Source organism: Echinococcus granulosus, assembly GCF_000524195.1.
Source record: "Echinococcus granulosus chromosome Unknown EG_S00102, whole genome shotgun sequence".
NCBI lineage: Eukaryota > Metazoa > Platyhelminthes > Cestoda > Cyclophyllidea > Taeniidae > Echinococcus > Echinococcus granulosus.
Genome location: NW_020170482.1, coordinates 260,712 through 275,509, shown reverse-complemented (window position 1 = coordinate 275,509; position 14,798 = coordinate 260,712). Strand labels below are relative to the sequence as shown.

Sequence of the window (14,798 nt, the reverse complement as noted above, 5' to 3'; positions counted from 1 at the left end):
GGTGATGTGATGTGATGCATCTGTCGTTAATTGGTCGACTCTCTAATGAGTACCTATTGGTAAACGGGGTCTCACTTGCATTTGAAGAATGATATGCCTTAGTGTTTAATTTGTGCAAGGGCATTCGTGATTACACGTGCGCAGAATCGCCAACTGTAGATATTACTAACTGCTGGTTGAAAATGCAGGTTCTCGATAACTACAACTTCATTTTGAACAGAAGTTCGGTTGCGATAATTCAATGAGTCGTTCTGGTTTCTCATGTTGAACATCGTGAAGCAAATAGTTGACAGGACAACGAGTACTTTGATGGAAAATGCAACTCACAATAGGCCTTGCAAACAGAGTGGTCAAATCAAAAATAATATCAAGACTCATTCCTAGACATGCTTTCATATCACGAGGCAGCTTTGTGGTTTTCATCTTCAGTGCCGAATTCCAACTTTCGCTTCCGAAAAGGAGTGAAGCCATGAATTGGTGAGTACGAGATCTGGTTTTTTGATCCTGGTGAGCCAATATCGGGATCCACTGGTCTTAGATCGAAGCTCCGTGTGACACCATACATTACAGTCGGGAGCATGAGTGAGTGACTGGAGCTGTCGAAACCCAACTGAATAATACGACCCTCGTGACGTAAGTGGAAGGATTGCAGCTGCGGCTTCAACTCGAAGGTCGACGTGAAATAAATTCACGATCAGGTGACGTCAGCTCATCCAACTAAGATGGCAGAAACTGTTATTTAAGAAAAGCTCTAAAAACCATATTAACAAGTACTTCACAAATTTGTAATGTATCAACATCCGGAGGCGTGCTGGGAAAGACTGCGTTCGTCTATTCGTGTTTACATGATAGACTCCGCCTACCTGCAGTCGTCAGCACATTCCAACCCTAATAGTAGTCCGTCTTCAGTACATTGCCACGTATTTCTAGAGGCAAGACGTGAGGTATCACTTCTGCACGAACTAGTGCCATGAAGCCAACATCAGCAAATTGAGTAGCCTATGCATCAGTGGCAGATTGAGCAAGCAGTTGGGCAGATGCTGGGAGTATTTTAAATGCAATGAAATGTGGGAACTCTAAATGTGAATGGAAGTCGTTGGAGTTCGAATTTGTTTCCCACTTGCAAAACCAATGTGCTATAATCAGCTTCTGTCTTCAATGTCAAGATTAGTCGCTGTCGCTACATTACATCCCTTTCCTAATGCTTTTCACCTGTCGTCTGTTTCAAATTAGTCAGTAAAATAAATGCTCATTTTAAACAGTACCCTGCTCAACAAATGCGGGAAGTACGCATATCATTGAAGTGCCCTTCTAAGGTTATGTAAATATTTGAAAATTAGATTTAAAATGCATCTTTTAACGAAAGTTGCGGTTGTTGCTGCTGCAGTGATTTATGTCCTAGAGAATATTGTTGTGCTGAGGGGTGTGAGGCATCATGTTATTACTTTGCTGGACTATCAGCCCACCGTTTATGCTGGTGCGAGAGCAGTTTGACGCGCCTACTTTATGGACTGAAAATGAAATATTCCTGAGCTGATTTGGGCACACCTCGTATCAAATTCAACGAGGACATGTCAGATGCAGCAGTTACAGAATTGTAAAGGAAATACCGGTTCATAATGTGCAATAAATGGATTTTGCTTGCAAAATCTGTGTAATTTTTCAAAAGAAACCTTAAATTTTTTTACTGAAGCGGGTTTCACTCTGCACAGGTGAGGCGATTTGGTAGAGAGACTGATGGTGAGTGCTGAGTTGGATGTCCTCTAGTTGATCAGTGAGTTTAAATGGCGATCTTGTAGTGTGAACATTTTACGAAATAAATTGGTGACTGCTCGCAAAGCCACTCTTTTGCGATTACAGTGGATGCAATTAAACGCATGTTCATAGCACCGCTCTGATAATGACGTGGATTTACCACCGTGATGGTGAGTGAGGTTAGCTTGAATGATTTGTCTCACCTTAAGGGTAAATGGGAGTGGCTGCTTTCGCAACACTCCAAGACTGTGCGTGAGGGTGGAGGCAAACTCGTCAAAGTGACTGAGGATGAGGCGCGTAGTCACATCGCGTCGCAACCTTTTAGGAGGCTAAACAGTGCAAGCTCACAATAAGCAAGCATAATGCCTATAGTAGTAGCAGTAGTATTTAATTTTATAAAAAGTAGCATTTGCATATGTGGTTATTTCTGCAATGCCGATTCAAAGAACGTAAAAGTTCTTGTTAAAGCATCATTAGGTAGAGTCACTGATAAATCAGTCATTGGGAATCTTTCAGTTAACCAAACTCGAGCACCGCGAAGATGATCGCTTAGTGTGCTTTGCATCCTCGTCCGCTCACACTCCCAACTTGCTTCATGTGGCTCCTCGCGTCCCTGCCAGCATCATTCGTGGTGACTATTACACAAGCTGTGTTAAGGCATGCAGTAACAACTTTGGCCACAACTAGGGTTTGCTCACTGGAATAAACGGTCGCATTTTACTTCCTGCATACGCCCACACCTAAAATTGTGGGCTCAAATACAGCAAAATCTTAACTTCGCATCAGATAATTTGCAGAGAGCAGCAGCACAAGTAACAGGAAAGGACGAGAAGTGGTTTGCTACTGCCTGCTGCTCTTCTCCCTCTAAATCTGTTGACAATATTGCGGCTGCATTAATGGACCTGTGAATGGGATGACCCTACCAACAATGTATGATGTACCAAAGATGGTGGCATGAGGCCATATACCTGGACGCTGAAGGCGAAGCCAAAAGAGAGGACAAGGTTGAGGCGGTGGCATAAAAATTGGCTGTGATAAAATTTAGCCGATTACGCGTATTGGGAACCAATGGTTAATAAGGTCATTAGTGGGGGTTAACCTGGCGTGGGAAATGGGGAATGGGACAAGTGTGGTTTGAGAGATACAGTGGGTGGAACCGGAAAAGTATCACTAATGTAAAATACGTTCACATTTTCACCTCTCCTTATTTGCTATTGTTTTTACTTTTGCAAATTTAATATGCACATCTCTATACCATAGTCCATCTTTTTAATATCTTGCTTTTAATTCATACATTCACCTCTCTGCACGTTCGTGTCGATTCCTGCTCACTATTACACCCACATTTTGATGCATTTGTAAATATGTTCACGATCTTCTCCACTTACTAGACTACGTCTACTCATTTTCACATACTTATCCACATACCAACGTACACACATACACACACAAATGGTCCGCATTTTCGTAGCACACACACCAGAAATCACACAATGCAAATCAGTGGCGGAATCTACTTTAGGCAAATAAATGCAGGATAAAGCAGATCAAGTCATAACTGGCATGTGCCAAGTATGATGTCTAAAATTAGAGAATGCTTACTACCACCATTTATCCTCGAGTTAAGTCTTTCCTGGCCCAGGTGTGGAGACCTCATTTTGTTGAGTTTATCAATTGATGCAACGCTCAATGAGCGTCTTTTAGTGAAGAAGGTCTAATTTGTATAAATAGGCAGAAGGTACATTTGCATCTAGATTACGGGCACATGGAAGCAATAACCGAGGCCATACAGGCATTTAGCGAGATAATAAATGTAGATTTCAACTAACCACAATCCCATCTTCCACAATGGGTAAGTTGGGACAATCCATTGTCTCATTAAGTCAACATTTGCCAAAATTTTTGGACTATTACTACCTACAAAAATGAGCGCTTGAATGGTGAATAAATTTGTTAGTGTAGGAATCAAAATGAATAAAAGGACAAAATCCCTACAATACGAAACAATGCTTGGTTCTAATCCTAATGACAAAATTCAACTTACAGATGCAGACATATTTCCGTAGCACTGCTATAACAATGATATGGTGCCATTGATCCACCATTTGAGTGATTTGGACCACGTAGACGTGAAACTTAGGCTTCCTTTCATTGCAAATTCAAGTAAGTGTGTGGGCGAGTGAGTGCAGCAGTGGAAATGAGCTGAGGTGATGTTCGCTGCATCATCAAATCCCTATGTTAGTGAAGTTGATTGGTACAATTTAGCAGTGAATGCCATGGCCTCCAATTGAATAGGCAGCAACATCTCCCTCCTCACCTGATCACTCATGCTGACTCGGTCCATTCATTTGCACCCAAAGTGTTGTTAGCGACCATTAAAATCATTAGACTGACATAGAGAGTTGTGGTGGAGGGACTTTCTCTTCTCCTCCTTCTTCAACTCGCAATATATCGCGACGCATAGACACTGTGTAGATTCGTCTGTGATGGATGATGGACATGCCTGATACTGATAGCGGGACGGTTTCTTCTCTCCTCTGTATTCAGGCAGGGAGAATCAGCCTTTCCTTAATAACAAGCTCCATTTCTGTTAATGTGAAATGTTACACGGAGTGGAGGCTTCTATTTCTACATCTATACTTCCCCATCCACCTCCGTTTCCACTCCTATGAAGAGCAGTGCAAAGTCTACATTCGCACTGCTATTTAAATAAAATGAAAATGAGTGTACCACTAAAACCGTTGTTTCTGTTGTTGTGGTCACTGGATAGAAACTGCTAAATTAAAGTTATCGGGTCAGTGGATAGAATCACTTTAGTGAAGATGTCAACGCTTTTCGGCCTCTGCTTCTTCATCACATTTAGCATTGATGAAAGGAAGTCATTTAAAGCGCTATTTGGTGGAGTGTCAATCCTCCACCATATGATGCCAGCTAGATAGTGGCGTGATCAAGTGGGCATGGTTCTCTCTCGAGGAAAGAGCTTTCCGAGACTACGAGTTACCCATCATATATCACCCAGTACGTCAACAAATGTCATTGTGCAGACAGTTTTCAGACAGTTTGTTCTTCTGAAAATGCAGGAATAATGTCATGTAAACCAGAATATATGGTGGTGGCTATCACTACAATAGCTGACGTGCTTCTCAACCACCTCTTCACATTTATTCACTTGACCTGTGAACATTGAGATTCTTCATAAAATGAGCAAAGTGGATTCGACCGAACACAGGTCTGGCCTGTGTTTGGTAGTCAGTCCACATAACTACACAAACTCAGGCAATGCGTTTGCTCACATTGTCACTGCCCTCACTCCGTTGTATTCGTGCAGGTGCAAGGCATAGTAAAGCATGGAAACTGATCACTACTTAAGTCATTTCAGTGCAATCTCCTCTTCATCAAAGATGTGAGTCGAAACCACTAACTGTAATAGCAGAATCTGACGAAGTACAGGGTTATTTACCCACAATGTTCCTAAGTCGACTTTGTCGAATAAAGAAGTTGCAGTACGTGGCAATAGTCTTAACTGAAGCATAAGTCTTGGGTTTCAAATTCTTGCGGCCAAATCACAAGCAAAGGGAAGGAAAGACGCCGTGGGCATGCATAACCAGAGACACGTTGAATAATAGGTCAACCACAGTCAACGTAAACGCAGACAACTCTTTGCAGATGCACCTTCTTTATTCCTTTCTTTTCGCTTTCTTCCCTTCCGACTTTGTTCCTTCTTTTACTTGGAGAAGTCACACAACAGCTTCCTAGTGTGTGTTCTTCATTGGAATCAGATGGGCAGAAACTCCACATCCAGTCAAATTGAATAACGTGGAACGGACATTTTACCAAGGTGTGATATAGACAGGGTCAATAGCAAGTGCTGTGCAGAATAAGAACCCTATCAGCGCTTTCCTGATTGTAATACTGCCTCATTTCGAGGTTGTAACTGTAAGGAAGGCGTTTTCTTTATTCACTCAAGTCTGATCATTCTGGCTTATCATATTTGCTTAGCCAGCTATGTTGGTGAACCTGCGACTTGTCTGCGTATCAGAGGAGTCAGAATTAGCCTCGAATCACCTCTCTGTGGATCGATGCGCTTCCTCACTGCAGTCGGCAATAACTCTGCACTGACCCTTTCATAACCTTCCATTAGCTGCAACCAGTTATGAGAATATTTATCTTTGGTGCCAATCTAAAAGATTTAAAAATCCTTTTTAACAAATCAAACGTATGTGGGTTAATTTTGGACCAGCAACACAGGACTCCATTTTAGATTATTATAATTGTTTGCCTTTAAAATTCCGATTTGTCCCGCAATTTCACGATAGCCACATTGCCTTCTTCCAGCAGTTCATGGCTTTTGCTCCTCGTATTGGGCGAATGTCACACAAACACCTATCTGGTTCCCTCTCCTTTACTTCACCGTCCGGACACTCGAGCCGGCTTACCTCTACGCGAGAGGCGTAAATTCGAACTATGAAAATTGTAATGTTAATAGCAATGCCACAACTCGTGGACTTGGAATGTAGATATTTACTGCAGCTAGCCCCACAGGATAAACTGCTCTGTTGTGGCTGTGAGTAGTAGTGACCCGCTATCCAGTCAAATAGAATTCCGCAAACTAGAGATACACCCGCCAATGCAAAGTGGTCGTGCCCTTATTTTGGTGCCAACAAAGTCAGTCAGCTGACCTCATTTCAGGGTAAGAAATCATCTCATCTAAATAATATTCATTCATCCTGCTCATTTTCGTAGACATAGATATACGATTACGCTGTGCGTTGCACCTTTACATACCATGAGGCAACATTTACGTGGTCACACTCAGGGCGCTCTACGTGTGGCGATGCTCTGCAGCAATTGCCAATGATGAAAGAATTGGCCACAAATGGGATCCATATCGCCTCCAATTCATTCATTTCTAAATAATTTTGCCGTTATTTGAGATTGCGAAACAGCGAGTTGATGTTGTACTAAATGACTCACAACTGGCTGAAATAGTTGATCTCCATATAGCCACTCAGCTGCGTGCTGTCAACGTAATGAAGCTAGTCTTCTATGCCAAATATTGCTTTCCAGAGAAGCACAATATTACTGTGATAAGGTAATGTTTGGGATTCTGTAGGCGAGGTAGACTGCACTGAACCAGAATAAACAAAATTTTAGCAGTAGTACGGGCTATAGATCACAATATATCAAAAATACCCACTTTTCCTGTACATGTATAATGCTTAGCAGAATGGTACTGCTGAAAGAATTTGTCGGCGTACTTTAATTGCTTAAGTGTAATACACCAAATGCTTGCATTATGTTAACATTTTGACTAAATTGACATAAACTGGCCTTTTATTTAGTCCATGGACAGTGCACATTTTACCATTCCGCTACATCGAGGGGATACATTTAACGTTATGTCCGAATTTGGTGAAATTCGTCTATGCGCCCAACTGCAAACTAAAGCACAATATGTGGGAGGAAGATCTCTCAACGGACAAAGGATGCAGTTGTCCTCACCTAAATTTTGAGCATCAGCAAATACATAGCGACGAGCAAGAGATTCCGTGCTACAACTTAGAGTTACCAGAGTTGTTCAATTTTTGAATATTGGCACGTATCATTATGCTTGCCCTCAATGTCCAGCGGGGCTTGATCGGTGAAGACCAAACCTGTAATTTTGTGCACGCATAAATTTAAATGCATCAAACTTGTCTTTTGGATCCAAAACAATTTTGTGCTCTCGTTTGCAGCATCTCTCGTATTTGCATTTCATCGCGGCATGCAGCAGATCAGAATACAGCGGAAACGGAACCACGTCTTTGCTATCGGAATGCCATGCAGATTATGTGGATTGGATAATACAGAAAGTGTGCTTTCGTCGAAGCCATCTCCATGGGAATACCTCCATCTTCCAAACCTGTTTCATAACGATCATTCATACGTCTCTTTCGTACATATTTTTCTGTTTGCTAATGTTCCAAGCAAAATATTCAGATAAGGTGAAACAAATGCTTTTCCATTGACCAAATTATAAGTTTCAAATGCTTCATTTGTCGTAACTTACATACTTTTTTAAAAACCGTGACCTACTGGTGCAAGATTATTCGTCATGCAAATTTTTAAGCTGCATCACAAAGACGAGTTCACCTGCTTTTTAAAAGGTAGAGAATCTCAGTGTGTGAAAGTTTGTTATGCTTTGGTTGAGTAAATGACGATCGCACTGGTTGTTTGATGCATAAGAACAACTGCAAGCTGACGTCAAATTCTAACCAGGCATCCATCAGCTTATCAAACTAATTGTGTTTATAAGTAGCGGCATATATTAAATTCATTTCTGTTTGTTTACACTGTGGTTCTCTTCAACAAAGTGCCATGTGGTACCATTTACCATCCATGGTCAAGCATTCTGGTAGAGTCATGGTAACTGGGCAAGAGTACCTCAACAGACGGACGTCTTTTTGCCCATAATTTAGTCAGCATTACATACGTAAGCTTCTGCCTACCTTCTTAAGCGTTCCTTATAGTTCTTATAAACATGCCCCGAGATTTGTTTATAATGTATACGGAAGCTCTAAGCGGGTGGCCTGTGTATGTCCAAGTGCAATTCATGTCACACATTCCCTTAATTTACAACTGCTTCCACTTATCGGCATATCTCAAAATGCAGAGGACAAAGCGTTATAAAGGTTGTAGTTGGAGAGAAGATTCTAATGCAAAGAAATTGATGAAAAAGCAGCTCCTTATGCATGCGTGCAAGAAAGGCAGCAAGACTAGTTAAAAAGGCTATACCGGCAACAAATCCACGTCTCACTTTAATTCGTTTGCTATCGTTCAGCCAATCATTACTGAATAATCAACCCGGACCAAATTTCAGTGCCATTAAAGAGTAATCAAAATACCATCAAAGCGAACAATCTGCAACTGACATTAAGTAAATTACTTATAAATAGTTTCATTTGATTTTTATTCAAAACAAGTCGGAAGTTAGTGAGCGAAGCACAAGTGTTTCATGCATTTATATGAGGTCTTAGTACTATTACCTTGGTAGAGTTATATTTGACCCTCCTATTTGATCTAACACCTACCTCCAATGTTTTGTAGTAAGTAAACTTCTTGGGGTGCGATTTTATGCTGAAAATTCACGACACCAAGGCGCTGTGCTAGTTAGTTTTGTCGGTCCGTGAATAATCATCTTATGGTGGTCTCTAACAATTGTAAAAATGAAATGACGAAGTTCACTGATAAGGTTCAGTTGTTTGCATCTTCAGAGTATTTTACTGTTTTCCGCAATCGTCGCATATGTACGTTTATCCCCTACATACGTTTAAACACAAAGGATTCATCATTAAGTCATAAAAGGCACAAGCAGAGTATATGTGCTCTCTAAAAATGCCGTTGTGACACATTGTCAACCATGTTATTTTGACAGAGGAGGTAATTTAAGGCCCTAGCTTCACTTTTGCATTCATCACTGTGAGATGTAGAATAACAGTATTTTTCTGATGGGATTAATGCCATTGTGTCCTTTTTGACGCTCACATGCTGCATATGTCATCTCTCCATCTGGATGTAAAAGATATCCATATCTAGGCTACAATTGTGTAAAATATGCAGGAGCATGTGCTGCTCGGTGTTTTACAGTAAAAAGATGTAAAAACAAACTGGCATCGATAAACCGGTCTAGTTTATTGCATTAGATGTGATTCGTGAGAAAAAACCCTCTTGACATAAGCGACGGAGAAATTGTTCCTGCAGGGCACCCGCCTGCAGGCACAAATCTAAATTGTGTTTTGTCTGGACATTTTTATCTTTTAACTCAATTTCTTTTTGAAATTCGATGCATTTAATTCCCTCTTTCCAAATGTCACACCAACAGGGTGTTATTCAGTTCGCTGCATTGAATGAAAAAGCCATAGGAACACATTTGGAATCAATCAAAATAACCTGATTCGCATGAAATTTACCTTCAACTTGACATTGTAAGATGCCTGTCTATAAGTCATCCGGAACTACTAATGCGTGCCACAGGTCCTGAACATCACGCGAACAATAAAACAAAAAATATAACTAAATATTGGTGATTTTGTCTATGAGAAATCGGTTAAATATTAAATGGTGCCCATGGTTTGACATCTGCCTTAGATAAATTAGCAGTGGCACTTGAACACTTAGGGCAGCATCAATGAACCCTCTGTGACATTAGGATTGCTAAAGCTGCTTATTGAATTGCAAATCATGTAAAATCTTCAAAAAGCCCTGTTTTCCATACCTTCTGTTTTCTATGTGGCATTTAGACGGATTTAAACTTTGCAAATTCTGTGCACGTAATGGTTTCCCGCGTTACAAAAGCTGCAGCAGTTTATGCAATTTCGTCAAGTTGAGATGGGGAACTGGTAGTGCCGCCAGTAAACCATCGTAAACTGCGTTTACTGAAGTACCTATGAAACTAAACATTTTGATTGGCAGTGATATTTTAAGTGGCATTTGAGAGTCAAGCATCTCTTATTAATTTTCCGGCGTAGTCGAGAGCCTGTAGCCACTTTATAAGATAAAACTGAGTTGCCAAGACAGAGTAATGATAGCCCACGCATGGTTGTAAATGTCATTCAGTGATTTTATCAGTGTATGGCATTTGACATTTCGTAAATTCGTACCGTAGTACTTTAATAGAGAACGTTGTCTACAGCGAAAATAAGAAGAGACTGGAAAGTTTAATTGTCATCGGAAGCGACAGTAACACTCCGTAAAATTATCGCTGCTGAATGTTAGCAGCTAAGTGTTAATATTCTGCTTAAAACGTGTGCTCATAGATGTGAATGGATTTACTGTGGCGTTCTGCAGTATTTGTAGAAAGAGGAGAAGCAGTGGGACATTGCCTGAAGTGTAGTAGCTTACAGTACGCATGCATTGTGGCATTCATCCAGTTTGCATTAAAGAATCAGTTGGTGTAGGTGGGACCGAGACTAGGCAGTTAGAGTGGTGCGAAAAATTCCATGGGTAATATTGTTGAATTTGTAAGAATGTGATTGATAGTTGTGAGCAACGATGTGACAGAAAAAACAATGAAGTTGCTTGCATGAAGGTGTGGGTGGACTGCCGAAAAGACAGCCGCTCTGACCGCTGAAATAAAATATAACAGGACACAACACATAAGTTGCAGCTATCCAGAGCAGTGTTTAAAAAATAAGTAACTCCAGGCCTCTTCCTGCTGCAAAATAATCTAAAGTAACTTCCACTGGCGTCTGAAACAATATTGAAGTTAGCTGCAGATCCTATTTTTGTTGACATTATCTTCACAGCAGCCAATAAAAATGTGTCTCTTGGCCTCACCGTTTCTGTCTCCCTTCTATTGATCATGTGTCTATTCCCTTTACCCGTGATTACGCGACTGTCTGCCATCAAGCAGAAGTGATAGTAATTAATTAGACCTTTGGAAATGACCGTGTGTCTGTGTCTTCCTTAAAGTCGTCATAGGAGGGGATGCGTACTACCGGACAGAACTTCAGAATGCATACAAATAAGTTTTGTTGGGGTGTTAGTGGAAGCAACATGGATAGCAGAGCATATTATTAAAAGCTGCATAGACTGATGCGCTTGTATGGTCAGATGCACGACAGTCAGTTATGTCAAACAACGATATTTGGTTGTAAATAGCAAGTGATAGAGAAGTAAGTTGGTGTAAAATACATTTGACTCAGGTATACACAGTTCCTTACTAGCTTGTCACAGGACACGTTTGGCGCTGAGCAATTGCCTTCGCAGATGAGCCAGTGTAGGACAGCCCAACCGCTTGCCTGCATCTCTTTACCCATTCCTTCTTTTCCACAAACCGACATACCTCCATGCATACACTCGTACGTACTTACGTATTCCCAAGGATGTTGGTGCCCATCACATTACCCATTGCACACAAAATCTTCTGCAAGATTAGCTCTATGCATTTATGAGAATCAATTATACCCACTGACTTTGCAAAGCATATTCATCCAGTGGTAGTTACTTATAGCATCCCCCTTTTCCATTTAGAACCAAACTAACAACAGCCAAATATATGATGATCTGTTCTGAATTGGTGCGGTGATTTTACACCTAATTTAGCTCTGTGTCCAATGACGCGGGTGCCTCAGCTCCGTAACATCACTCCTTGAATATAATTGTATCTTCCAAGCTCCTCTGTACATTAATAGTGTAATATTCTACACTGCTATGATGTATTAGGACTTGGAGAAGAATTTGAGACCAATATATCTTTTAACTGACGCCAAATTGAAGAAAACTTTCTTAGTATTACATGGTATCCGCCGATGCTACGATGTCTGATTAAGTCGTAGAGGAGGAATGTATTAAAGCACTAATGGGAATGCTGCAGCAACATTGAGAGATTCAACTAAGCTGGCCTTAATTTAGTGACAGTTGGCGGCATGTCAAAGCCATTCTCAGATGCCCTTATGACTACCACCAGCATAATCGTTCGATTTAAAGCAATACCTTGTGCTAACGTTAGCAGTGTAATTGCAGATACATCATAGACGCAGTTTGTCATTAACACAGAAGTTCCATTTCGAAGTAAACGGAATGTAGTAACAAAAATCAAAAGAATGTATCAGATCAAAACTTAAGCAAATAGATATAGGTAAGTGGTCGTTACTTATTTTAAAATAAATGACAGTTTTACCGTTCACGGAAAAGGGTGGCAAAACCAATTCAAAAAAATATTTCACTTATAATGATCGCAGACATTTGCAATGGAGTTAGCGCGGGAAACTCCACCCAGATGTAAACGGAGTACAGTAGGCACGGAAATTATGATCTCAACGAATCTAGAGAATGAGGAAAGGAAGGCAAGCTAATTCCCAAATTTTCACCATACACTTACTGTCAACATCATGTAATACTCTGACTAATTTCGCTGTCTTATCAGCATTCAGAAATCCATGAGAGCGTAGGATTGTGTGCAAATTTAAAAGTATCTACCCGCAATGAATAAGTGCGGAAATTTTTTGCATTCTCTTGTAATTATTTTTTGAGGACAAGAAACGAAGTGCATAATCAAGTAAACGCTATGCACAACGAAGTAGGTGGAGTCAAAATTCGTACAGACTGCTCCTCCAATTAGTGACAAAGAACTGCATTAGATCTGCAGGAATGCTACGATCAGCTAACAAATATGCCACAAGTATGCACAAATAAACATGTGGAGCGCACACATCAGTAATTCGGACATGCGCCAAGAGAAAGTGGATGCAAAGGGAAGGCAGGAATTGAAGCCTCTTGATTAGAAGTCGTGACTACCACCTTAAATGGAAATCAACCTGGCTTATCAACCAGCATCTGCCGCGGGAATTCCAAAGGGATAACAGGCAATGAGGGCGAAGCATCTCATAGGACGACTTGAAATGTTATGAAATATGCAGATATGGCGTGATTGTTAAGAGTACCCTAGGTAATAAGAGCTTTATGCGAAAGCAATAACGGAATTCAGAGCCTGTGTGCAGGCGAATTGGTGCTCACTGGTGCATTTGTGTGTGGACGGTAGAAAGTAAGTAGAGGGAGGTCAAGATGAACTGAAGAGAAGAGGTTGAGGGAAGAACCGTAACATGGACAGGTGTATAGTAGAACATGCAAGGAGGAAGATGCGACAGGATAGAGAGTGCAGACGAGCACATATAAATGAATACGCGATGGTGGTGATGAGGAAACTGTCCGGAAGGAAGCAAGTGGAGCCCGCGTTTGTGCTCCTTCTCCTGTGTTATGAACTCGTCGAATTCGCGTCACACATGCACAAACTTGTTTGCAAAATTACTCAGTCAACGTCAGTTAGGCATTTTTTTGCAAAATATCAAAACGGAATGACTACAACAAGCCACTGTCACCACTGTCATCTCTCTTAGCCGCCTGTGTTGTGGACGTCGCTACTTACCAATCAGACTTGACAGCTTCCGATTTGGCTCCACCGTCTTCCAGCTCCATCGGACCTGTCGTCATTCCACTCATGTAAGCTCTACTAATTAGGTGATGTGCTCTCCTCTCTACCAGTTCCGATTACACTATCTGGTTTCAGCCATTCTCCCATGACTGTTACATTGTACCAAGTTTGGTGGATGTTTCAGTACTGCTCTTCATCTATTGGTTTATCTTTTCTCATTTTCGTGCATTTAGGGGATGAGAACATTGACTCCTCTGAATTCACAAGAACCATGATAAATCAACGACGCTTGCGCTTCATTGGAAGACGTGCTTAGCGCATCAATTAATTGCCATGTACTGGAACATGCCTTCGATCCACATAAGTAGACCTTATATTGTGTCAGTTGACCTCAGTGAAGTTGGTACGTTTAGACTTCTATTCAGAAACTGACAAGAGGTTCGTATTAAGTTTAAAAGCAGGCATTTCAATAATAAGGTAGAACTGTGGTTATGATGAAATCAATTGAAGTGGACGCTTATTTAAAAGCAGGATAGCCTGAAATCCTAAGATGTCGATATATTATTTGGCATGCTGCCCTCTGTATCATCGGTATGAGTTACATCACTTTTTACTGTAACAGAACTTAAATGACTTCTTCAAATGGCAATCTTATTCCGTAAATAAAGCAAATGTATTTCTCTGTGACTTAATTTCAAAAATGAGACAGTGCAGTGCGGCTTATGGCATTGGTCGATTAGAGCGGTGAATTCCGCATGAAAGCAGGAAATCCAGGTTGTGTGTCATGTTAAAAAGAATCATTTCATCGAAGTGGAGATCTCATCTATGGTGCTGTTGATGATGAAAAAGATAGCGGAAGCGTACATGAGTGGGAATTCGACAGATGCAATTGTAGCAGCATTGGCGTACTACAGTAGCAACCAAAGTCAGCCGACGATAGAATGTGTTTGGTATAATCAGTGAATCTACAACAGTTTCGACAAATAAGTCAAATGGTCAACGCAAATGAAGGAAGATAGGAAAATAGGGAAGAAATGAGGGAAAAGACACTTGCAAACTCAAACCATAGCCTCTTTAACTAATGCAAAACGAGGAGGTTAGGCATCTTGTTTGCGGTCAAAATGGCAAGTTT

At 40.9% G+C, this 14,798-nt stretch overlaps 2 protein-coding genes across 2 annotated transcripts; both read right to left on the bottom strand. All coding sequences in view use genetic code 11, as the record gives it.

Moving 5' to 3' along the window:
• Nucleotides 1–397: 397 nt before the first annotated feature.
• EGR_08319 (hypothetical protein) lies at nucleotides 398–4,256 on the bottom strand (the record flags this gene model as incomplete). Its single annotated transcript, XM_024497568.1, has 4 exons — nucleotides 398–664; nucleotides 1,959–2,084; nucleotides 2,335–2,452; nucleotides 4,150–4,256. The coding sequence occupies 4 exons, from the start codon at nucleotides 4,254–4,256 to the stop codon at nucleotides 398–400; spliced, it is 618 nt and encodes a 205-aa protein (XP_024348046.1).
• Nucleotides 4,257–13,294: 9,038 nt separating this feature from the next.
• On the bottom strand, nucleotides 13,295–13,734 carry EGR_08318 (hypothetical protein; the record flags this gene model as incomplete). The annotated part of the gene is made up of 2 exons (XM_024497567.1): nucleotides 13,295–13,439; nucleotides 13,661–13,734. The coding sequence occupies 2 exons, from the start codon at nucleotides 13,732–13,734 to the stop codon at nucleotides 13,295–13,297; spliced, it is 219 nt and encodes a 72-aa protein (XP_024348045.1).
• Between the last annotated feature and the right edge of the window lie 1,064 nt (nucleotides 13,735–14,798).